General features: G+C 37.1%; 2 protein-coding genes across 3 annotated transcripts in view; both read left to right on the forward strand.

Moving 5' to 3' along the window:
- Window positions 1–6,346, forward strand: part of LOC129238026 (uncharacterized) — a 51,235-nt gene extending 44,889 nt beyond the window's left edge. The window contains exons 10-16 of the mRNA XM_054873058.1: window positions 34–149; window positions 797–878; window positions 1,863–2,609; window positions 2,671–3,254; window positions 3,312–3,944; window positions 4,019–4,154; window positions 4,221–6,346. Coding sequence (XP_054729033.1) covers window positions 34–149; window positions 797–878; window positions 1,863–2,609; window positions 2,671–3,254; window positions 3,312–3,944; window positions 4,019–4,154; window positions 4,221–4,307 — 2,385 coding nt within the window. The 3' untranslated portion in view covers window positions 4,308–6,346. The remainder of the gene's footprint in view (window positions 1–33; window positions 150–796; window positions 879–1,862; window positions 2,610–2,670; window positions 3,255–3,311; window positions 3,945–4,018; window positions 4,155–4,220) is intronic.
- A 1,745-nt stretch (window positions 6,347–8,091) lies between these two features.
- LOC129238027 (mucin-2) overlaps window positions 8,092–27,417 on the forward strand; it is a 79,780-nt gene continuing 60,454 nt past the window's right edge. For both annotated transcript variants that reach the window (XM_054873060.1, XM_054873061.1), the window contains exons 1-2: window positions 8,092–8,214; window positions 9,201–9,842. The gene's annotated coding sequence lies outside the window, so the exon portion shown is untranslated. The remainder of the gene's footprint in view (window positions 8,215–9,200; window positions 9,843–27,417) is intronic.

Raw genomic sequence — 27,417 nt, forward strand, 5'->3', positions numbered from 1 at the left:
ACACTTCTGAATACAATTATAATCACTTTTTAGTCGCCAACGAAATCGAGCAACTCGCTAAATGATGATGACGACACGGAGTTGATGATGGACGAGTTACTTATGGCCCCGCCGATGACGGCCAGCACAATACGAGGACTGTTGCCACGGTAAGCCGCTTTGAGTTTCAAGTAATTTCGATTAGTCGCAGATATCACAAAGATTAACTTAATTAGATATGAAGTACTTTAACTGAAATGGTGTAGTCCCATTAGTGCTAATTTTAGACAAATATCAGATTAGAAAGTAAACAAGAGTAATTTTTAATGTTCTCGCTTTCTTCAAAAAATATTCCAGTTGCATCCAGGTTTACACATTTCAACACATATCTAAATTTTAATGCGCCCAAAATATATAATATGTATTAGATAAGAAAATGTACTTGTTGAGTTGCAGGACTTTGATTGTTAAAACTCGAATAGAAATCGTATATATTTGTGTAAAGTATGCCATATTGAATTCAACCATAACATATTAGGTGTAGAGAAATTATGTATAATTATATAAGAAGGCTTCCAGGTACTCCCTCAAAGCCTTCTCAAGCCATCGTAGGCGTAATTTCCAGAACTCTCGTTTAATGTAGACTTTTATTAAATATTAATTTAGATTTAATTTCTAGAGTTTTGTTTATTGGGTATCGGAACAATCACTAGCTTTTAATTCTCATTGTTTTTTCGACTATAATTTATATCATTCACACCATTTTGAAATCATCAATTTAAATATGAAACAAAAAATCAATTCATAAACGCTGTAGACGTCGCTTAGAGCCACTTTTCGAGGAGGAAACAGAAAGCGACGAAGAGAAAACCCAGCAGGGAAGTGAAGATGTTAAAAAGGTGGGTCGGCTTTTCAAGTTTGCATGCCTAGAAACAACTTTTGAGGTTTCGTTGGTCTTGTTAAAAATACGTATATGTAAATGTTCACTTAATCAATTCACATTTTACTGCTTTCGATTTTCTTGCAATCGTTTGTTAAATAGTTGGCAAATATACGCTATTACACGTTGCAAATATCTATCGTATCAAACACTTTGATTTTGAATACAATATATTAGCCTTATTATTATGTACATTCATCACCATTATTGTTCGCTTTCATTCAATTTCTTTCTTCTTTTCTCCATTACTTTTGTTTCTTTTCATATTTCGTGTTCTTCATGCTTTCTGTTGCCCATTGATGTATGCACTCACGTTGCCATTTTGCCATATTGACAATGCGCCACGTTATCAATATGTTTTGTGTATGTATGTACGTATGTGTATGTGTTTTGGTATTCTAGAAAGTCGTAGTGCGGCTGGTGAAGCTCTAGCACAGCTTGCAACAGTGCCAATTTATACAAATCAACAAATGACATTTGTGACATTCCCTCTTCGCTAAATGCGACAAATCAAACAGCAAATTACGTTGTCCTGACAACAATATGAAAATATCTGAACAAGCAAAACAAAAAAAATTAAAACAAAACGATTACTGGAATTGGCTTCCGCAAACTCTCAAAAAGTTTAACCGGACTCCCAACCCACCGAAAGTATTTAGAACTGAACCGTTACAAATGTGTAGCACGCACCAGTACGTGCACCATACCAATACAATCAAAGCAAACACAATAACAATACTAACTCTTGCTTGCAACATTAACAACCAACATATACCATTCACTTAAGCCACATCTAAACGAATCACTAATTCCAACCACGTCCACAAACTATTCACGACTCTCCAGAACCAACTACACGCCAACTACACGCCAACCACAACAAAATTATAATTTGCTTTAAACCAGAATTGATTAGTTGAATTCTATTTCCAACAATTGGTAGGGGGAAACAACGACAAATGGCCACTATTTAAAGGATTCAGCTGGAAGCTCAAGCGACGAGGATCTATCGAACGAGGCGAGCTACGAGCTGCAGATGGAGGAGGAGGTCGGGAAGCCCATACTAATCGAACCGAAGGCACCACGTACACCTGGTCATATTCCACCGCCGATGCCGATGGTGGCGACGAGTTGGGAACGGGCATTCAATCAGTCCCAGTCGCCACATCTAGTGGATACCGCACCTCTGCCAGTGGCTGTTCTGAAGGCATCATCTTGCGAGTACCTACTCGAACAGCGTACAATGGTACCTTTGCGTACTACCAGCATAACCAGCAGCAGCCCGCCAGCAGCGAGAGCCGCATCAGCAACGGCGGAATTGGCATCGCCATCGACGAAGATGGGAGTGGCCGTAGAGACGGCATCACAGCAGACACTCACGATGCAAGTGGAGATGAAAGCGACGATGAGGAGTACTACTACTATGATGATGACGACGACGCGGAAGATCAAGATACCGCCAACGCCACGGAATCAACCTCCTTCATCGACTTTTACAACAATCAGCAGCGCGAACGCCAATATCGTGAACAGCAGCTGCAGCAACGTCAGTGGGCCCACCCCAACTACTACCAACGCATCCACAACGACTGTGCGTCCGGCGAAGTTCGTACCACCTCCACCACCCCCGCGCCGATTATTGCTAACACAAACAAATTTACAGACAAGTGGCGTGAGTCCACCGAAGGCGGTAAGCGTTTACCCGCACAACTTGTCACATGTTCACTAGGAACATCAAATTTATTTTTCAGTCAACACCAACTCAACAAAATTCTGGCGCTTCTGCTGACGCTGGCTGCTTAGCGGTTGTCACCACCGCCATCGCAACAAGCAGCAGAAGTGCCCCGCGCGCAGCCGCTACGCCTACCACAAAAGCAACACCGTCGGCAGCGATGAAGATGAAAACGGAGACAGAGACGGCGACGGCGACAGTGAAACCGGCAACAGCCAATGGAAATCAACGTTCTGTTGCAGCCGGTACCGTGGCTCAAATGGTCGCAAAGCGAGCATCCTCAACGATAATAGAGACGTCGCTGCTGGGGTCGGGCGACAGCAAGGCAGCCTCCACATTATCAACAATAGCTTCGAAGACGACGAAGGTACTGCAGCAGGAGCCGCGAACACAGGCGTCCCAGAAAATCTCAGGCGCGACAGTGTCGAAAACATCGGCAGCTACACGCGACGACGGCGTTTCAAACTCGGACGGTGTCCCAACACCCATTGGTTCCGGTTTAAGTCCACGACTCGAGATGCGATTGGCACTCAACCACGACATTCTCGGCGACGAAGACTTGATTTGCTACGAGCCTGGTCCAGATCTAACAACAATATTGGGGTAATTAGCACTCCCTTCGCTATTTAATCTTCAACCTTAGTATAATAATTTTTACAGGCACGACCTCTCCACATTTCAACGACTGACGGGTCGCGATTTATTGAATCGTTCAGCAACGAATCGCGTTCAACCAAAAGAGGCCGTCATATCATTCTCTCAACAGCGAAACTCGAAGATGGACACACCGACGGTCAATCGGCGTCCATGTCCGGGTTACGCCAATACCAGCAGTTCCCTACCAATCGGCTTAGGTGGTGGCGCACGTGTCGGCGGCGCTCCACAACCCCTGCAACCAAATCGAAATACATGGAGCAATTCTGTATCTGCGGCTCCGAGCAACGACGTCTACGCAAGAGGCGACGGAAACAGCAAAAGTTACAATTACAACAGCGACGAGAGCAAATTAAGCGATCTCGAAATTTTAGCGAGACGCGAGAAGACGTCCTGCATGTCTCAATTGAGGAGTGGCTCACGAGCCAAGACGAAGACGATGGCGACACCAACCACAACCACAATGACAATGGAAGCAATGGCGGCAACGATGAGCAGGGATTCATCGACCAGTCCTCAAGCGACGAGGGCGAAGAGTACTACTTCGATGGCCGTGGAGACTGAGAGCGGTATCAAGCGAGTACGAAAGATCGGACGCGATGAGACTGCGCTAATTGAGACGGGCAAAGGATCCCGACTGTGAGTGGAAAATCAAGAAATAATACAAAGAATCCTATTCATATAGTGACTTATGTACCTGTATTTTATTATAGAATTAACTTCATCAAGCGGCGCAACTCTGAAAGTCCAATCTCTCCGAACTGTTCTCAGAGCTCACTTAGTGAATCCAACGCTAGTGGAACACCAGTCCACCGGCTAGCGGCACAGATGTCACCGCGAAAAGATAATGTGAGCAAAGTCAACTGTAGGCTCCGACTTCTTCTACAACTTTACTGCATTTGCTTTTCTTTGCAGGATAAACCCTCGCTTAATCGTCGACTGTGGAAACACATCACCAAACGACGGCGCGCCAACTCAGTCTCAGAGGTAACCGCCAGCTAATTTTGCACACGCATGCTGCAGACACCCATACGCATGTCCACGAACTGTTCCCCGAACCTTCTTATCTGTCTGTCTCCAATAAAGTTCGTGCAAATCTCGCAAGGGATAGTTAGAATTCTCCAAATCAACGGCAAATGAATGTAACGAAAAAATGGAGTAGTAAACTATTGGCATATTTTTTTTAGAATATAAGCGTAATTGTTGTTGTAATTATGTAGGAAATGCTGCAGTCCCGGTAGAACTGGTATAATACTATCAAAGCGGCGGATTAGTGGTCAGGGCTAAACGGCTTTTAGTAGAACAAATAAATTTTTCGTAAAATATGTAGTGGAATTTGTAGAGTAAACGAATTTTGGTAGTAGTGAAAAAATAGGAAACCGGTGGAAAGCCAACAGGACACTTGCTAGCGGTGTCTTTGTTAAATCGTATGGTGTTATAGCAGATGTGTTGAGAGATCAGCTCCGCTTGTTGGCAAATTTTGTTTGGTTTTTGATAGTGTAAATTTTAGGGTGGGACCAATAAAAACTCGACTAACCCGAAGGTGTTATGCATTAAAGCTTTACATGCAATATGTAGATAAGTGAGCGATAAGAAAATTTTAAAATCGAAATATTATAATAAAAAATAACGGCACGGTATGTTTTTTCGGCGCTCGCAACAAAAAACTTTAAAGGTATGAGTGCGTCATTGTAGTTGTTGTGAATGTGGTTTTTACTTGATTTTAAATGAAGTAATCGATTCGTCTAAATAATTATTAAAAAGATGCGAAATGTTAGTGCAACTTTGTCCAATTAACCGCAAATCGGTCCATTTATTTGCGCAGCTAGTGCAGTGATAACACGCTTGTCCATAATTTACTTATATTGCACACACGCATACTTCACAAAAAGACTCAGCAACTTCCTGCCACTGACGAATGTAATGATGAACAAAGTGAAAAAAAAGAAAAACAAATATTTTTATTACTAAGCAGCATTTAATTTTAACTCACGGAACATTTTATATAGTTTATGCGGCTTATTTACTTATTTCTAGACTAAGAAATCGTAGAAAAAATCTCATTGGAAAATTGTTAAGCTTCACAGTTGTGAAGGCTGAAAAATTAAACAACCTCACGTAAATTGTTTCAAATTTCTAAATCTTTAAATATTAAAAACCAAATATCGCAAAAATTAGTTGAAGGTTCCATTAGCAAAGGGTATAATAAGTTAGAAAAAAGTTTTTGTTCGTTATTGCATACCATTTCTGGTGACCCAGGCGACCTAAGAGAACCGTTGCACACCAACTTGCTGCCCTAACGAGGTCAAGAGGCACAGTCTCTATGTAGCATACTATTACTCATGTCCACTGCTATAGACGTATATGGCCATACATTTTTTATAACATCAATTCATGTGTAATATGCGATATTTGATCCCAATTACGAGTAAAACTTATAACTTCATTATAAATTAAGAAAATAAAACTACATTCTTATGCTAATATATTAAATGAAGAAATAATAATTTAAATCAAATTTAAGCTTTAATGAAAAAATCAATAAAATATTTAAACATTTAAAATTCACTAGGTATTTTAATACATAACTGCATTACTATTGAATTTATTCAAATTTTATTGTATTTGAAAAAAATAATTATTGTAAACAGTTATATCGAAAAGGTCCATGAATAAAAAATTAAATACTTAGATTTAGTGGCAATACAACTGTCGATTATTGAAAAATATCTATAGACTCGTAAGAGTACTAACATAAATGTTTAAAAAAGAAAATCACATTGCTACAATCACAAATAAGCAATTTTGTTTTCATTAAGCACTTCACGAAATATTTCAAGGCAATTTTGCAGCGTCGAAACAGGCGCGTAAAATTCAAAATTGGTGAAGTATTAAATTTCTTTAGATATTACAAGTTAACTCAAGAGTGTGGGCTAGAAAGATTCAAACATTTTTACTAATAAAAATTATACTTTATTATGTATTAATCTTTATTTCATATATACCTATACTTATATATTTAATAACGGTATAAACAAAAACAAACAAAATAAAGAAAAGTTTAATAATATTCAAATGCCATGAGCGGAAAACGAAGTTTTTATTTACATTAAGAAAAGTATTTTTCGATTAACCCCTTTTCTCTCTCTCTCTCTCTCTATAACAACTCTCGCTCAGCCAGCTTTCAACGAGCGCGCGAATATTTCTCAAATGAAGCAATAAACAAGTTCTTCGGCTACGAAAATGGAAACGCCAAATAAAAACAGCATTCGCCATCGTGCAACAGAAAACAGCATTGGAATAAAATATTTCTGTGTGCAACACATACACGCTCACACACGATTATGCAAATGAGAGATTTCGACAACGTGGAGATATCAATGAATTTAACGGCAAGGTCGCGTGTGTGAAAAAATTCTTGTAGAGCCAGTTTTACCGCATTAGAAATGAAAACAAACAAAATAAGTGAAGAGTATAAAATGAAAAACAAAACAACTGCGAAAAGATATAACTGAGATCAACAATGGCGTATCGTGGAAGTGTAATATAAAATGGATTTATCATATCTAAGAGGCAATTTTAATCTGCGTAAGATATCGGTGGGCGTACCTAAGTGCGTTTGAACATAAATATCATTCTATTGGTCACGGGTGTAATGCCCGCTGCGGGCTTAACCTCAGACTAAATGTTAGAAAATTTGTTTCTCATGGCGGTCGCTCTTGAGAGATAGGCCAAAGAAATCCGCCGAGCGCATCTATGCGTTTTCATAATAACCGTCTGCCATACATACGTAGCATACAAGTAAGCCAAATGAAATACAAACATTTCTATGCCGCAATATATAGGGCATATATGTATATACATAATCCCATATTGTATTGGAGAAACCATCTCATATCATTCATTAATTGTGGTAGTTGAGCGCATAAATTAAATTGAGATATAAGTAAAAGTTAAACTTACCGGATGGTGCGCCTGCGTCGTACTTGCACAACGTCGTGGTCGGCACAAGAGGACGCAGGTAAGGACAAGTGTGTAATCAATGTATATGCATACACTAAAAAATTATATCTAACACTTAGTCTAGAAAAAAAAACACAAGGACTGGTTTTCTGGCCAGAAGTACGCTTCACAAAATTCTGCTGATTGCGTAAGGTAATGTGCAAAGGTTTACTAGGTAGGCGCTCCTGAGCTGATTCATCATGAATCCGAATCTCATGTTTTAGGCTTCAAACGTTAGATGGCCCACCCTGTGCATAATGCATATAGATATATTATAATGTAAAAAGAAATATATGTGCGTATATATATAAATATACTCAAACAAAAATTCCATCTACAAATAGAAGATTAAAAGGCACTTACATCACGAAATGCAATTTTATTTCACTTCCGTATGTTAAAGCTTCGTCAACGTGCATCCTTTGGTAGGGCGCCTATAGCATGTTTTAATATTTTCACCTCTTAACACTTCCGTCTGTCAACAACCGTAACCCCAATAAGCCGCTTATCATTCCAGTCATAAGAAAGATAAAGAGAGAGTCAAGAGAGTGTGGAAAAGGGTGGAGAAAGAGATTGGCAAGCATTTTCAATCTCCGAGCGCAGTTGAGCGTGATCAGTGAACAGCTGTTTACCAAAGGAACACAAACAACGGCGCATTCGCATAATAAACACAACTCACTCGCTACTTCCAGCCAAAAGCTCGTCAACTACTAAAAACTCCCAAAAGCATCGCTCATGTCATATGATCAACACGGCGTCCGCTGCACCAAGTCGTAGTTGAATTTTCAAAGCGGCTTTCAGTTTTGAAACTAGTGTCACGTTGTGTGGTTGGAGAGGTGTGTGTTATTGTGCATTGACGGCTTTTTTTGTCACGGTGTTTATTTTTCGTTAAACGACAGCAGTGATGGTAATCCGAACTAATAAAATTTACGCTATTGCAGCGCGTTTGATTGTGTGTGGCAAATCGGGTGGTTTTATTGAATTAAATTTGTATTTCAAAATGTGGCCCAATAAAAAGTTGTAAAAACCATTAAAATTTGTGCAACTGTCGTTGGCAGTGAAGTAATAAGCTGCTAGATTTTTAATTTTTTATAACTTTTCTAACTACGAAATGAACAGCAAAAAAGATTTTTCAATAAACAACAAAATAGTCAAAAATATCACTTTTGGTTTAAACCTTGAAGTTACAGTCGAAATTAAAAAGCAAAAAAATAATAAAAAATAAATGGCTTTTCACGTTAAATGTGCGACGAAATGCAAACTTACAGTGAAACAGTTATAAACGAAATGGAATTTGGACAAAAGAATCGCAAATATTACTGAATGCAAGCCACACAACTGCAACAAAATACTTTGATGCTGTAGTATGTGAAAGAGTGTCACGGGCGTTGCTGATGTTCTTGTACACGTAATTTGTGCGATTATGCGTTACCTTTTGGCCTATTTATTTGTATTGTAACAACAGGGAAAGGTGACAGTAATAAATAAATGTAATGTAAATGTAAATACCTAAGAAAAATACTGCAAAAGTGCAAGTAGGTAGCAGTGTGTAGGTTTGCTTTGTTGTTGTTTTGTGTTGTCAAAAGCAAAAAGTATGTACTAGCATATATTCCAACAATACGGACAAAAAAATAAAAAAAATAAAAGTAAAAACTAACAGCAGGAATATTTATAACTCGGCTACTTTATTTCATAATTTAGTGTCTAACGCGAGAACCCGCTAAACGCTAAACCAGTTTACTTATAAACAACAACTCATTTAATTGTTTTTTCAGTTTTAGCTTTTTGTTTTGGTTATTAAAAATTAAAAAACGTTTACTGAAAATGCAATTATTTTTAACGCAGACATTGTGCATTCGTAATCGTAATAAAAAAATGTATTTTAATTCACAGATTATCTTTGAAGTTACGAGCACTTAAATTCACACAATAGCGACAGTGCATATGAAAAGCGTATTTTACAAATTTCCGAAAACAAAAAATTAATATAACAGAAATAATCGAAAAAAGTCGACACGCAGTGCGAATAAAATCAAAAAACACAAAAATCCAAAAACGAGGAAATCACTTTGTAGTGTCTCCAACCACGAAGTTATTTAATCATTTACAGAATCGAACAAACCAGGAACAGACTGTCGTCGTTCTGTCACTCAGCGAATCGTTCAGTTTTGTGCGTAAAATTGCAATTGGATACTATTCGTTTTGTCATGTGATCTTTTTGCTTATTTTCTTGGCATCATATTATTATAAATCAGTACGAGTACAGGCTTACATAAATGCATTTATATGTACATATGCATACTTAAATGACGACGACAGCCACAGCGACATTCGCATCATATTACCAGCTGAGTAGCTCTACAGTCAGCCGCATGCCAATGCAATTAAACACATCTGATTGTGGCTAAGGCAGCAAGAAGACAAATTTTAGAAGAGGCAGCAACTAACAAAGAGTTATGTCACCAATATATAAATTTTGACTTGTTGTCTTACAGTCATCATTTAGCGTCAGACTTGGGAGCTGTTTTTAATATGGTGAGTATTTTTGATCAGTTCGGTAGTTGCTCCTGCACGGCGCACCAAAGTCTATAACATAACAACGTGTCTTTCTTGTTATTTAGTGCCCCAAAAATAAGCGTTTGTTGTTGTTGTCTACAGTTGGCACACATAGGATTTACATAGGATTGTTTAATAAAAAGAGGTTGTCTGTAAAGTCGGTTTACTGATGATAGTTTAACATGACAACGTCATAAGAAAATACTGATGTAATGTTTATTTGTTTATATAAATAGTACATAGTAAGACTAAGGTCTTTTAATAGTACTTCAACAATATTATAAGCAACTGGAATATTTTTAACATACAAGTTTCTTAATCTAAATTTTACACCAGTTCATTTACGAATTAATCCAATATATTTAACTTAACTATAATAATAAGAAGAAAAGAAGCAGTAGGAAAAGAATAGAAGGATTTAGAAAAGAAAGAACAAAAGTAGTAATTAGAGAATGTAGAGAGAGATTTAATGCCCTCAAACACTTTTAAAGTAATTATAGACTTGTGCCCTAAATCTGTTAAGTCCAGCCTTCACAGTGTCGGGTAATTAGTTCCACACTTTAATAGCGTTAATGAAAAATAATCTAGATGATGGTAGGTAATTAAATTTTGGAACGATGAATTTGTTGTGTCTGCGAGACCTTACTGGTATCAACTTCTCTGTCAGATAGGGCGGAGACTTGAATAATGTAAGTTTGCATAAAAATCTGCAATTTCTAGCAGATAAATAACTATTAAGGCAACATCCCAGTAACCTTGATCGCCATGCAGAGATATGGTCATATCTGCCAATCCCATATACATACCGCGTGGCGTTATTAAATGCCACATTAAGTTTATGGCAAGATGTGGAGTCGAGTTTGCTATATACCACCTCAGAGTACGTAATTAGAGGCATAACTAGCTGGAGAACTAATTTGCGCCTCGTTTTCTCTGGCGTGAATATTGCAGAGATTCTCAGCTTACGCAATGTAGCATAAATGCTCCACACAACCCTATTTATATGGTCAGAACAGGTAAGTTTTGGGTTGAGAATGAACCCCAAATTTTTTACCTTATCCATAAAGGTAAGGGAACTTGTACCTATCCACAATTTAGGGATATTGTCAACATGCACGACACTATTACATATAGGTAAGACATATGACTTTGACGCGTTCAGACATAAAGAGTTTTCATTAGCCCATACAGAAATAGCAGACAAATCACTGTTTATTTTGAAACATAAATCTTCAACGAGACCAATACGACTGGACAAGTACAATTATATATCATCAGCATACACATGGACATTCACATACTGACAAACGTTAAAAACATCATTGACAAAAAGACTAAATAAAAGCGGACCAAGGATAGACCCTTGCGGAACACCAGTGTGTACCTATCTAGACTGAGATGTTGATTTACTGGTCTTGACCTTCTGCGTTCTGTCTCCAAGGTAGCTGGCCATGAGCTTCACCGCACTGGCTTTGAAGCCGAAGTAGTGTTTAAGCTTCAAGCATAACAATTTGTGATTCACTGAATCAAATGCTTTAGAAATGTCAAGTAAGCAAAGTAAAGTCAAGTCTCCGTTGTCAAAACTAATTCTAATGTCGTCCAGTATTTTAACCCTTGCAGTCGAGCAACTGTGACTTTGTTTGAAGCCAGATTGTAGTGGAGAGAGTAGACGATTGTTCTGTACAAATGATGAAATTTGCGTGGCCATCAAGTTTTCGCAAACTTTGGAAAATGTGGGCAGTATGCCGATAGGTCTATAGTCCCCAGCGTAAATAGCATTTGCCTTTTTTGCGACTGGGAAAACTATAGCCTTTTTCCATACTGCTGGGAAACATGAACTAGTCAAGCAATGGTTTATTATATGGGTAAGGGGTCCTATTATATATTGGATGACTATACGGACGAATTTTAGCGAGATACCATCGTCACCTATTGCATTAGACTTTATTTTGGATAAAGCTTTCAGGACATCTACCTCACAAACTGTCATAAATTGAAATTGTTCTTTTAGAGTAGCACAAGGTGAGGACTCTTTTAAAGTAGGAGCACAATTTGTTTTCTTACCAACACTAATGAAGTAGTCATTAAGTTCATCAAGGTCAATCTCACATTCGGGACTTTCCTTGCCATGAATTTTAAATTTTTTTAGGTTGCGCCACAGTTCTCTTGTTGGAAGTGACGGATCCAGTTTTGAGTAACTGTACCAACGTTTCGCTTGTCGTATTATTGCAGTGGTTTCATTTCGGATTTCCTTGTACCGGCGCCAAGAAGTATCCGTCAAGTTTTTTCTCCACTTAGCATAATACTTGTTGCGCTTTCTAATGACAGCTCGAACTTTCGAGTTGTACCAAGGACATGAACTATTTAAAACATTTACGAAGCGGAACATGCATGTTAAATAACGAGGATAGGTTACGGTTGAGGAAGTCAAGTTTATTATCAACAGAACTAAGAAACCAACATTCATTCCAATTTATAGAACCCATGTCTGAATACAAAGAATTAACATTCAACGTTTCAAAATCACGATACTCATAGGTGGCACCTAAATTTGGACGATTCATCACAACATCTAAGGTACAAAATATTAAGTCGTGGTCAGATATAAAGTCAGCTTGGTCGAATTTTAGAATATGTGACAAGTCACATGTTATAAAATAATCAAGAAGACTAGGTTGGGAGTTATTTGAATATCTCGTTGGTGTAATTCCGTTAACAACACAAAGTCCTGCTGTTGCCAACTGGTCGAATAGTTTACTACTACTAGGCTCATTGTTTAAAATGTTAATATTAAAATCACCACACAACAGGATACGTTCGTAATTTAAGACAAAATCAGACAGGTCGACAAATAGTGTATCAAGAGCAATACTTTTGTTAGGATTGTAAACACATGCAATTAAAATTTTACTCATGCCATCAGATACTTCAGTAAATAAGTATTCATTTTCACAGTTATTTGACTTTGCTATTAGTTTATATTTCAAACTTTTTTTGCAGTAATGGTTGCAATTTTCAAAACAAAATTTAAATTTTATTTGTTTGATAGATTTTTCGTATGGATATAGAGAAGGAGGTAAATGGAATCGCAATGGAATTGATCAAGTTACATTTACACAAACGTGAAAAATGACGAAACATTTATCAAATTCATGAAAGATATCTTCAATTTCGATTGTGCATCAGACGTTAATAAGTCAACAACACTAAGAGGCAAAAAAATCGATTTACCTTTTTCAAGACACATTACACTCGAAACACCCCCTTTCATTTCATTCTCTTCCTATCATCGTCCTATTCTCAACAGAGAAATGGTTCATTACCATGCACACAGGAATATACAAATACAAATATGTAAATTTTAATTCATATGCACATGTACATACATATACATATATGCTCACTCAAGTAGGAGAGAGCCAGATGTCGAACGTTGCCGAACGCGGAGGCCGATTTTGCGTCTTTGTCGTTCGTTCCGAGCTCTCGCTTGCAGTTCAAGCAATGTACATTAGCTTACATTTGCTTGCGTACAGAATAGATTCGTACATTTGATATGTCCATATGATTTGTATGCATCTTTACATATATGTAGATTTGTTCTTTTTGTTTGCAAATTGCGCGAAATTGTATGTATGCATGTTTATATGTATTGGCATAGGACAAATGTATATTAGACTATGAAAATTGCACCTAAGTATATGTATGTATGCATGTTTATATAATATACATATATTAGAATACAATATATCTTATAAGGTATGTGGTAAATATTACCATACATTTTTTCCTTCATATATAATAATAAATTAATAATAAAACCATTAAAACAAAAGGTATTATTAACAACTAGTGGTCACTAATTATAAATTCGGTAAGGATGACGATAATACACTAGGTTTTATTTTAAATTCTTCAAGTAAATCAAATTAATAACAATCAATAAGAAGGCATATGCAAATACAAATATGTAAATGCATGATGGAAAGAATAATGAGGTGGCGCCTATCGTGGTCCCGTTACTTTGCGCTCAGCGAATTTGACAACTATATTAGTTACGTGATTTTAGCTCCAGTATGGCCAGATTACCATTTTCGTAACTTGATTTATCATTTTTTTTTTGTTATTTTTATTATTTTTTGTCTCGGAGTTTTAGTTCTTTCTTCATGACATTTTTCTAGCTGTTCTAATTAAAATGTCATGTTTATAATTTTGTAAAATATACATTTTTTAATAATTATTTAAATAATTCACTCAGTTTTATTTAGCTTTACTTTTTTTTAACATCTGGTGGCATTGCCCGCGATTGCAGGTGTTGTTGGTGTTCTTCTGCTTTCGGCAGTCAAATCTCTCTCTCGCTACTGCAGTTTTGCCTAGCTTTGGATATAAAAACGCACTAAATGCCCATTTAAAGAAAATAACCCAACAAATTTTTATTGAATCACTTAAAGAACTTTGTATGCGTGACAAATTGCCTTTAAAATGTGCGTTTTCTTAAATAAATGTGTTATGCTTATGTATAATTTAATTTATGAGTTTTTTTTAAGCGAGACTCTTTTGTTAAGGGAACGACTTTTTTGCTATATTTGAGGTTATGTAACTAGATAAGGTACTCATTTTGTAAAAATGTCAGTATGGTTTCTTTAGTATTTTCTGGTATTTTCTTGTTTATTTTTACAATGAATATAACTTTTAATGTCCTATGTCTCACTAAGGATTGATGACCGGAAGAAACGATTACACCTCTATGGTTTTAATTCGCATTCAATAAATTCAAAGGCTTTTTAAAATGTGCAAAAAGGTTTTCAATCTTAAGAAGAGTTGAGAGAGGGGCATTTAATATTTTTGCATAACCTTAAATGGAGCCAAAAATTAAATTCACACTTTTAAAATATCAAATTTTATAAAAACCAACTAATTTTCATTAGCACTAAAATCTTCTCAGAGTGACCTTTTTTTGTTTAATATATTAATATAGTTTGTTTTTTCACCTAAAGTTTCGGTAGCTTTAAATTAAAAAAAAAGAAACAAACACGAAACTTCAAAATTTTCGCATTTTCGGTATAAAAAAGCACTAAATTTATTGCGAAGAGCAAATGGTTGGCAATACTGCACAACTCAGCAAACGTGACGTCACGTACGCTCTGATGGGCGCAATCTTCTTTCTATCATTCTTGATGTAAATGTACATACATATGCGCATATACATGCATATATATGCTTATTCAAGTAGGAGAGAGAAAGATGTCGAACGTTGCCGAATGCGGGGGCCGATTATGATCTTTGTCGTTCGTTTCGCTTGCAGTTCAAGCAAGGTAACGACCAATGAGCAAGATAACGACGATTGAGCAAGATAACGACACAGTTTTTCGTGCGTGCAGCCGGCTAAATCGAATTATAAGACGTTATCACGTCAAAAGGATTTGTTTGTTTTATTCCATTCCAGTATCCTCTTGCTCTTGTAGGAAAGCCCTATGTAAATTTTCACATACATTTACGTTACGCCGTAGCCGAATGGGTTGATGCGTGACTACCATTCGGTAGTACGTAGGTTCGAATCTCCGTGCATGAACATCAAATAATAGAAGAAGCTTTTGGGGAAAACTTTAGTATAATGTATATCGCTTTGGAAAAAACGGTTAAAAGGGGGGGATAGAGGGGTGTATCCCCATCTTAAAACTGAAAACCGAACCTGCCGGAGGCTTATAGTTTTAAAGTAATTAAATGTTAAAATTCTCTAATTTAGCGAAAAGTTGGTGTTGCCATACGCCTGAAATAAAAACGAAGTTCATATGTAGGGATGCTCAGGGGGAGGGTTCATTGTAAAACTGCAGTATTTTTTTTGCTGTAATTTAAAATTGAGAAATATTTTTGAAAATAAAAATATACAACTCATTTAAACTTAAAAACAATGATATTAAGCGTATCACAAAAAATCATATAGTAATTAAAATTAAATTAAGTTAATTAACACAGTATTTTTGCGTAGAACTCCTGACCGCGTGGGCGGCCTTCGGCCGCGCTTCAAAAAAATAACCCTCATCAGTCCAACTCCGGCTACGCAATCCACAGTATTTTTGCGTAGAACTCTTTTTCGCGTGGGCGGCCTTCGGCCGCGCTTAAAAAAAAAGAGGTTGTCTGCAAAGTCGGTTTACTGACGATAGTTCAACGTGACAACGTCATAAGAAAATATTGATGGAATGGTTGCATTTTTCAAAACAAAATTTTAATTTTATTTGTTTGATAGATACTTTGTATGGATATAGAGGAGGAGGTAAATGGAATTGCAATGGAATAGGTCAAGTTACATTTACACAAACGTGAAAAATGACGAAACATTTATCAAATTCATGAAAGATATCTTCAATTTCGATTGTGCATCAGACGTTAATAAGTCAACAACACTAAGAGGCACCATCATCGATTTGCCTTTTTCAAGACACTTTACACTCGAAACACTCCCTTTCATTTCCTACTTTTTCTATCATCGTCCTATTCTCAACAGAGAAATGGTTCATTACCATGCACACAGGAATATGCAAATACAAATATGTGAATTTATATATTTACAAATGCGCATATAAATACATATACATACATATATAGGACAGAGCCAGATGTCGAACGTTGCCGAACGCGGGGGCCGATTGTGCTCTTTGTCGTTCCTTCCGCGCTCTCGCTTGCCGTTCAAGCACATTAGCTTACATTTGCTTGCGTACGGAATAGATTCGTATATTTGATATGTCCATATGATTTGTATGCATCTTTACATATAGATATGTTCTTTATATACATAATATATATTAGTATACAACATATCTTATAAAGTATGTGGTAAATATTACCATACATTTTTTCCTTCATATTGTATATAATAAAAAAATTAATAATAATAACATTAAAACAACAGGTATTATTAACAAACTTGGTTTTATTTTAAATTCTTCAAGTAAATCAAATTAATAATAATCAATAAGAAGGCATATGCAAATGCAAATACGTGAATTTGTATATGTACATATGCGCATATACATACATATATACGCTCACTTAAGTAGGAGAGAGCAAGATGTCGAACGTTGCCGTTCGTTTGCTTTGTTCGTTCCGCGCTTTCGCTTGCAGTTCATTCAAGGTAACGGCAATGAGCAAGGTAACGACAAATAAGCAAGGTAACGGCAAATAAGCAAGGTAACGACAAATGAGCAAGGTAACGACAAATGAGCAAGGTAACACTAATGAGCAAGGTAACGACACATTTTTTCGTGCGTGCAGCCTGTTTTATCGAATTATAAGACGTTATCACGTCAATAACCCTCATCAGTCCTTTCCGTATTAAACTCATTGAACCCAAAATTAAAACATCATATGCGTGTATGTAGTAAGGAGGCACAATAACACCCATCCCCATCATTAACACTAAACTTAGCTACTTAATTTTGACGTGATAATGTCTTATAATTCGATTTAGCCGGCTGCACACACGAAAAAATGTGTCGTTACCTTGCTCATTTGTCGTTACCTTGCTCATTGCCGTTACCTTGAATGAACTGTAAGCGAAAGCGCCGAACGAACAAAGCAAACGAACGGCAACGTTCGACATCTTGCTCTTTCCTACTTAAGTGAGCGTATATATGTATGTATATGCGCATATGTACATATATTAATTCATGTATTTGTCTTTGCATATGCCTTCTTATTGATTATTATTAATTTGATTTACTTGAAGAATTTAAAATAAAACCAAGTTTGTTAATAATACCTGTTGTTTTAATGTTATTATTATTAATTTTTTTATTATGTATGAAGGAAAAAATGTATGGTAATATTTACCATATACCTTATAAGATATGTTGTATACTAATATATGTATATAAACATGCATATACAGTCGAACTTCTCTACAGTGGACTTCCGTATAATAAAGCTCTCCTTATAATGAACTGGTTTCGAAGACACTGCTTTTTCGTTCTACTTTCGGTGTATTTTTGTCTCCTTATAATGAATTTCTATATAGTGAAGTTTTCTATATAATGAACAAATTTTACAGCTGGAAATTCAAGCGTCCTAAGTTTTTGTCTCCATATAGTGAATTATTTCAAAAGTTTTCTGTTGCAAAAAATTACAGTTAGATGTGGACAAACTGTAATGAGGGAATCCCAAAATTAAAACAGAAAGAGCTGAGCTATTACAGTTTTATTCAGTGATTGAAGTTAAAATGACGCATCGAAGCAGCATTTCGCTTGAAAAAAAGTTATTAATGATTAACAAAGTTAATGAAGGAAAGAAAAAAAAAGATATTGCCAATGAATTCGGAGTTCTTCCCAGCACTTTATCAAATATTTTAAAAAATAAGGAAGTGATTTTAAAAAATGCGGAGGATTTGGCAGTAAATACCAAACGCAAAAGGCTTCGACCTTGTCATTTTGAGGATATTGACGAAGCAATGCTGAAATGGTTACTCGTTGCACGTGGTAAGAATCTCCCTTTATCTGGACCATTATTGAAGCAAAAGGCCAAAGATTTTGCGGAAGCACTAGGACACCACGAATTTGAGGCAAGTACAGGTTGGTTAGACAAGTTCAAAAGTCGGCATGGCGTTATTCAAAAGACATTATGTGGGGAAAGTGCTGACGCCAACATAGAAAACCGTGATGAATGGGTAACGAACGTCTTACCGAAATTAATTGAAAATTACAACATTAACGACATTTTTAATGCCGACGAGACTGCTTTGTTTTTCAAATGCTTGCCAACTAAAACACTGGCATTCAAAAATGAAAAATGCTTTGGTGGGAAGCAAAGCAAGGAGAGAATAACTGTCCTGGTGGGAAGCAATATGACTGGATCAGAAAAGCTAAAATTGCTGGTAATCGGAAAGGCCAAAAATCCGAGGTGCTTCAAGGGAATAAAATCTTTAGGTGTCGATTATGAGTTTAACAAAAAAGCATGGATGACCAGTGAGATTTTTACGAGATGGATTGTAAAACTCGACAAAAAATTTTGTGATCAAAACAGAAAGATGTTGTTTTTTGTTGTTAACTGCACTGCCCACCCTAAAGATGTAAGAGACAAGTTGAGAAACATTCATCTCGCTTATTTTCCTCCCAACATGACTTCGTTACTGCAATCTATGGACCAAGGCATTATCTACAACATGAAACAACATTACAGAAAACGAATTTTAACGAATATATTGACTCAAGTGGATGAGGGAAATTCTGTTATGGCCATAGACTTGCTGCAAGCAGTTCGAAATCTTAGCAATGTATGGAATGCCTATGTTAAACCAGAAACAATTGCCAACTGTTTTAAAAAGGCTGGATTTTCAAAAGATGCTATGCAGATTCCATTTGAGCATTGGGATGAAGAGGACCTTCTTTCAATATCGGATTTGGCTGCTTTACAGTCTTCATTTAAAAAAGTAGCAAATATCGAAGCATCGTTTGATGACTACGTAAATGTTGATAATGGTGTGCAGACTTGGGACAACCCATCCGATGAAGATATTCTCAACAGCATTTTTGAAAGTCGCGGAGTTCCAGCTGAACCTGGAAAGCATTTATCTTTTTATAGTCAAACAAAAATTTAATATGTAAATATTATTTCAGATAACGATGAACACGATTTGACCGTTGAAGAATTGGCAGAAACTGAGGAGGCATTACCTACGTTGATACAAGCTGCTTCATCCATTAGCGTAATTAGAACCTTTGTGGAAATGAGGAGTGACGTGCCGATTAATGTTTTCAACTCTCTACATGATTTGGAAGCTTTTATTGAAAATGAAAAATGGAAGACTGTAATTCAAACCAAACTTATTGATTATTTTAAATAATTTACCTCCTCCTCTATATCCATACAAAATATCTATCAAACAAATAAAATTAAAATTTTGTTTTGAAAATTGCAACCATTCCATCAATATTTTCTTATGACGTTGTCACGTTAAACTATCGTCAGTAAACCGACTTTACAGACAACCTCTTTTTTGTTCATATTTTTGTTTCATTTGCAGGCATCCGGCAACACCATACTGTTGTTATTCCAATCTTCTTCTTATTCGCGTTTAAAATTGGAAAGTGATTGCATGGACAAATGAATTGGCATTCAATTTTAATAGAAATAATTCGATTTTAAGCATAAAAATCAGTAAAAACACGCGTGTGAGTGTATATTTGGTGAATTTTAGTGAAGGGAATTTTGAAGGCAAATAATTATGAAATTATTATTTCCCGAATAATTTGGAGTTATAAAGAGTGTTTCTTAACACCTCACTAACATTTGCCGTTCGGAATCGGCTTAAAACTGTAGGTCCCTCCATTTGTGAAACAACATCAAGACGCACTCCAGAAATTGGAGGAGGAGCTCAGCCAAATACCTAACAGAAATGTTCGCGCCAATTATTTATTTTTAGAAGAAAATTACATATTTCTTTTTGTAAAAAGTGTCTCGTTTTCGTACACTATTGGAATTTGGCAGTCTTTTGCGCAATTCCCTATCGCAATTCCCTTCAGCACAACAGCAGCAATACAAACGACAGCTTAATGTCAGTGTTGCTAAAATGCAGAACTATCCAACCAGACACTGAACCAACCGTTGTGTACTTATTTCCACAATTTAAATTAAGCATTACTAATTTTCCACTAAATCAAAGCAGCAGCGTAAGCAAAAGCAGTCTCGCCCAGTAGAAAAGACTATACAAATAACAAATGTGGGTATTCGGTAGCAGCGACAGTAGCAAATCACACGGAACTCGGACATCAATCCATAATTACAAGCCAGCTGGGGACTGAGAGGAGGTGTAACTATTGGATCGTTGGTAGTTGGGTAGCGTGCCAGTAGCAAATTTTCCAAATTGCAGATGCATTTAAACGCCCCAAACCCCCACTTATGCCCACAAATAGCAGCTCCCGCTTGTTGTAGGATTTCGCGCAGCTGCCATTTGCTTTTCCACATGCGCTATTTGCTATTTTTCGTCTGACAACTGACAACTGGTAACTCTAATTCGCATTATTATGTGAATTTTATGTCACACGTGACAATCAGTCACTCAGCCCGACAGCCAGAGGCAGTCAGCACAAAGGCACACATGCCTGTGTATATATACATAAGTGTTGTACAAATACATATAAACGTGCATTGTGCGCGATTGCGATACTTGCAAAGACGCTCAGCTCGTTTGATTCTCATTTGATTTGCTGGTGACCTGATACTGTCGACGAGCACTACCTAGGCCTTAGCAGCTACGACAACTGCGCAATTTCCCTTTGTTGTTTGCAGGCATAAGTTGCCCCATTTTCTATATTCCACTGTCGCGTAATGTAAATGGTTGTATATATTTGTTTCGCAAGCAATCAACCGCCATTTGTGTCGTAATATACACTTCTATTCGCACGATATGCTCAAAATAGTTTTCGAAGCTGCATGTTGTGTATGAAGAATAGCGAAGGCTCAACAGCTGCGCGCAGTGTTTCACAAGCTAAGCAGGATGTTTCTGGGGATTCTTTCGCTTTGGTAATTTGAATTATGATTTTTTATATTATGATATTTTATATATATATCTCTCGACTGGTTTTTAAGGCCGTGCGTAAAGCACAAAATCGTATAACTGCGCATGCCCGCATAGTTTTTTCTCAGTTTCCAAACACGCAGCACAAGAAATGTAGGAGAAGAAACATTCAAGAAAAACATATTTTTTTTATCCCCTTGTCATAGGGCCTGGGTTTGGGTACACTGCGGAATTTTTCATACATTTGTCACTTTAAGCCGCGAACAATGAATTTAAGTTTCCATACACCCCACACCCTTTGGCCTCAAGAGAGCACTTTATTCTGGCTGGAATCGCTAAACATTTTTGTCTGTCACATAAACTTGACAAGCACTCCAAATATGCACGGTTTTGTATTTATCACCGATAAATAACGTGAAAAGGCAGCAGCAGCAGCAACGAACTTGCAGTGGTGTTGCGGGCGCGGTTGCCATTGTTGCAGCGCGCCTATCGAATACAATGTTTATTTGTATGTGGGTCGCCACTTGAACCTGCTAGCCGCTCTCGTTCAGCGCACTGACCACGGCCTCAGCGGTGGCTTCGTTCACCGGACCTGATACCGCGGTTACTGCACGTTGCACAGACATACGATATGCCCAACTGCTGCAGTTTAAAGGCTAAATAACAATAAAGCAAGCAGAAAATGCAAAAAAATACTGCCAAATAAAATAGAAATAAGTTAGTTGCGCATTTGCAAGTGAAACGCGGCGACCAAGCGAAGTAATGCATTTTTTGATTGCTTTTAGGTTTTCTTTTTTAGTAGCCTGGCTGCTGTAAATTTAAATTGGTACCTCTGTTTTGTTGTTGGGTCAGTTGCCTTGAAAAATGCTGGTTGCGCCGTGTTTTTATTATTATTACTATGGTTACCGTTATAACGCTATAAATATATGTAGATGTGTGCAGGTTTGCAATTTCAATGTGGAATTTCTGCTTTTTTGCATTTTCAATTCATCCAATTCTGCAAATTTTTCCAACACAGCAGCCACCTCTACAAACACAATCGCAACATATTTACCGCTTCATTCTGAAATCAATGAGCCAGCAACTTTAGAGACTTAATAAACACACACACAACCACGCACACACATGGGTAGGTACATATGTAAATTCATATGCAAAAGAACGTTTGACCAAATGAACAAATAAACGAATGGCTGCCAGAGCAAACCAAATGAAAAAGTCTGCAGCCAGCCGCCATACTGCCAAGTTGTTATGTCGTCGGCATAACATTGTTTTTCTACAGTTCATACTTTTTAGCCCAGCGTTTAGTATTCAGCGCCCAGCTGGCTGGTTAGTTAACTGGCTGTTCGAGTGTTCCTGTCGCCACGACCGCCGCTGTTGGCACTGCAGCAGCGGTATTTTGCTTAAGCGTAACCATTAAGCGTTAATTGATTTGAAGTGCCTTAGCGCGAATTTCTTATTCTTTTTTGCTATATAAAACAAATGCAAAAACTAGATACAGCTGCACAAACGCTGCGGCAGCTTTAATGTGATTTCTGCAGTTTGTTAAGCGGCTGCTTGGCGACAGCGTCTCTCTGCTTGCCCACTTCGGCGCGCGCAGCCGAATTGGCGGTTCAAAGCATTTTCGATGATGTTTCAGCACCTAAGGCAAATACGCGAAAAGATTATAGTAATTGAAGTAGCTAAAGAACTCGATAACTGTGGCAAATAATTTATGCTGAAAATCAGTTCCCATGATTAAAATTGTTTGTAATAAAAACCAAATAGCAAAATTATATAAAGACTTAAAAGAAACAAAAAACAAACAAAATTGTTTTGTAAAGTCTCAATAAATTTATAATATAATATAATACAATTTATAATAATAGCAGTCGTCCCTTGGCAGGCAATCGCTAATCTACGAGTATATTTTTTGCGAAAAACCTTCTTCTAAAACCATCTGCAATCCGGAGGCGGCATAAAATTGTAAGATTCTCCATTTGTGGAAAATCTCAAGACGCACATCACAAATCGGAGTAGAAGATCGGCCAAATATCCAAGCAAAGGGTATACGATTAGCTACAGACTTACAGACACATCTTGTGAAATAAATGGCAAAATTGGTAAAAGAACAGCTGTTTGTCGCTTGAAGTAGGAGATAGCGAGTTCTACGCAACTAATTCATTATTTTGCAATTTATATTATACATAGTATTTATTAAGACATTGAGAAATGGACCCCAAGATTTAAAAACTTTCTGTTAGGTCTAAGTTTACCGCTCATAAATCAGTTATTTCCGAATAGTGTTTCTCTCTCTTCGGATATTCATTTCAAGTCAGTTGGTTTAGTTGGCTACACTACTTGTTACCCATGTTCAGCAGTAAAACTCACCCACCAGGTTTTGTAGAAATGACTTTGGACTATCAACGCCTTGGAACTTTTAACATTTTACAGTATTCTAGAAAAAGTAGGACTTTGAAGTGAATTCCACTACAGAAGGACTGGCCTAGCAATAATAATGAAAATGTTGGGTTTTAATTTCTACCTTGATGTCGCTTTTTTGGACAAAAATTTCCCCTTGTATCTCCCAATGTAGTGGTGCCACTTCGTTTCTCTAATAAAGCATGGAATATTGTAAATGTCTGCCAGACATCGAATGAAGTAAGAGTTTAGACAGCATACCGTATTTTGACAAAAGCGTGACAGTGGCGGAAAAAGTGTTCAGCACTCTCAATTCACACTCGTTTCTGCAGGTACGCACGAAGTCCTTACAGGGAGTCCTTATTCACTTCGCATGTACGCCTACGTCGCTGTCTAAGGGAAATTCGGTTAAGTGGAACCTAGATCTCTTTCCATCTTCCCTAGGCAAGATCTATCCGGTTACCGCACAAGTGGGTTCCGTGATCCATCTATTTTAGTTTCCTATGGATAAATTAATTTTGTAAGAATTAAATTCATTTATTTTCGTGTACAGTTTCATTCAAAAATTTTGAGGAAAATGCTGAATACGAAATTTTAGAAGACCACGGCTTGGTACGCTGGTCGTCATCTCACAACAGTCTATAGTGTATAAAAATTTTCATTTATAAAAAAATGGCCACCTGGGTGCGACTAAAATTACCAAAACATGTTGGTTATGTGAACTCGCTTTAGTTTCAAAGTTTACATATTTCAAAGGCGCATTCCTCAAATATTTCTCAACACTTGCATCAACTAAGAAAGAAAATATTTAGCACGCGCCGGAAATTACCCGAAAAAATTTGATCGAAATTAAAATTTCTTTATTTAAGCACTAATTCGCGCACCACTCTAGTCAGTCAATTTGCGCTTAAGCGCGGCAACAACGTGTTTTTGTAATTTTGTTGTTGCTTGGCTGGATGGATACTAATGCTAGCAGCAGGTCAACAGCAAGCTTTTATTATTTTATTGTGTACGTATTGTTGCCTTGTGGCATGCAGGTGTGTCCAGCAAGTGAGCGGCCATAGCAGCAATTGAAATAACAACAAATCAAACTGTCACATAACAAAATACTTGGCACCCAAATATTGGCAAAATGCAAGTGAAAATTTTACAAAATTAAAATATTATATTATAATAAATAAATGAAAAAAAATTAAATAGCAAATTAAATACCTCAGGCACTAGAAAATTAAATTAAAACAAAAATAACAGGAATTTCATGCTGAGCTATGCAAGCCAAAAATATGCACAATTATTTACGCCTCGAAGCGATAAATTATTTTAAGTTCGACAGTAAAAAAACATTTTATTTCTATATCAAGTATGCGTTAATAAAAAATTCCGAGGCCCTTGCAAAACTTTAAATGTTTGGATGGTTAAAAAAAAAACATGGCGAAAGTCATAATTCAACATTTACTTTGTGTTGTTTTCTTGTGCAAAGCTTCTGATTTACTTTTTTATCATTGAATCGCTACTAATCCTCTCATTCAATCATTCACACACTCAGTCTGTGAACCACTCATCCGGTCAATTCATCATTACAGCAAGCCTTCATGCAGTCATTCCCAGTTTATGACTAAAATCAAACACTTTACGGATGCTCTGAGGCCACAGCTGAGGCGCTCGAGAGCCTCTTAACCCAAATAGCAAAACAAACAACAAAAAAATACCTCTAATTGACGTGATTCAATACAATCGCAAAAAAGTGTACCTTTATACTCACCATACTCGTACTCTTGCACTCATATTCATGTTGGTGTACTTGCTTATACATACACGAGCAAAGTTAAACCAGCGTACAATAATACTTAAGCTACTTCGGGCGCCCAAAAAGTCGTGCACAAAAATAACAATAATAACCGCATTAACAAATCTAGTATTGTTTCTGTTACAGCAACAAATACTATTACAACAACAGCTAAGCATGTGGCACTCAATCGCTCTTTTATTGCTACTTTTTATGTTCGATTAAATTTTACTTGGCTGAAGATTCTTGATCACCACAATTTTGACACATTTTCGCGTTGTGCCCGGCCTTTCGCTGGCGAATTCTTCTTCGATACGAGAGTAGATTGCTGTCTGACAGCTCTGCGCTATGTTGTTGCAGCTATTTGCTTTGCTTTTAGTGCGATATTCCGAAAAAATTTAACTTTGACTTTTTTACTGGACGAGCTGCGGCTCCGCCTCGGCCAAGTGGCTCTACCTGTCAGGGCCTCGTCGGGTGTTGAAAGCTTTTTTATTGTTATTTATTTATTTATAACATACTTCTTTTTTGCTTATTTATGCTTGCTGCGTTGCAACGAGGTGTGGTGAACGTTGTAAAATCCGCTGATAGAAGCACAAAATTAATTAAGCAAATGAAAAATTAAAAAAGCTCGATTTTTATGCGCTCGCTGACCTACTGATTTCTCGGTTCAGTGCGGACAGTGTGCTGTTGTCGTTGTTGTTGTGGTAGCTAGCTAAGTGTTTATTGCCACTGTATGGAAACAGGCATTCGTTGTAAATTGTGTTTGCATTCTTGGCCTTTTCCACACAGCCCCTTTCCGCCACTACAACTCCTACCGTCGCAAGCGTCATTTTTCGGTAAGTACCTCAATACCTGTTTTTTCACCTCGAAGCATTACTGTTTTTGTCATTAATACATATTTTGGATTTTGAGCAACCGGTTTTTTGCTTTTTTGCTTTTGTTATGTGATTACTAATGGCTGCAATTAGTTTCAGTAAAAGTGGCTCATAGCGAGCGCAGCCAGTCGAACCACGCCAATCGACTCAACGTTCGAAGTGTGTATGGATACAAGAGCGAGACAGAGCGGAGGATAATCGACTACGGTGGCCGAGCTCAAAGTATCGGAAAGTGCATGAAACTTTACAAATAATAGCACTCGAGTTGATAATGAAGCACTTGACTTGATTGAGCCCCAAGCGATGAAGACCAATAGAAATTGCACAGCTGGCAGCGAGCGGAGTGCATTAGTGACTTGCATTAAGCTACGCAGCAGTGTGTGATGCAAGAAACACCTCCATGCCTATAACCGCAACGGGTTTATAAAGCACCACTTCCATTAGGAAGCGTGCAATCACATGTTGGGTAGGCAGTATAGTTCGGCGCCGCCCTAGTAATTTCAAGGATACGAAATCTATTGAACTCCCACTCGCTAGAAGCGAACCCAGTGCACTCGGAACAATAAAAGTGAATGAACTCGCTTGGAGAACAACACTTGTCTTCCAAATAAATACGTAACACAAAAACAATGGCAATCATTACAACAACTACAACAACCACAATGTCTTCGCACATTTAATAAGCTTCGCGTTGTTAGTATTAATTAGAAGAAATGCAAGAATGGCAGAAGGAAGTGACAAAAGCAACAGTAAGCAAACGAAAAAAAGAGTAATAAAAGAACTACTGCATTAAATTACAGTATTAACAAGCAAGCATAACAACAAAAATAGCAATTACACAAATAAAGCCAAAGGAAGCACAGCAAACGGTAATACAAACAACTACACGGAAAGCAAATGGAATAACATATAAGTGGCAAGCACAAAGTCAGGCACAAATACAACTCCAATGGGTTCCACTAACATCACCACCGCAGCAGCACAGTA

Source organism: Anastrepha obliqua, chromosome 2 (genome assembly GCF_027943255.1).
Source record: "Anastrepha obliqua isolate idAnaObli1 chromosome 2, idAnaObli1_1.0, whole genome shotgun sequence".
In the NCBI taxonomy this organism is placed as follows: Eukaryota; Metazoa; Arthropoda; class Insecta; order Diptera; family Tephritidae; genus Anastrepha; species Anastrepha obliqua.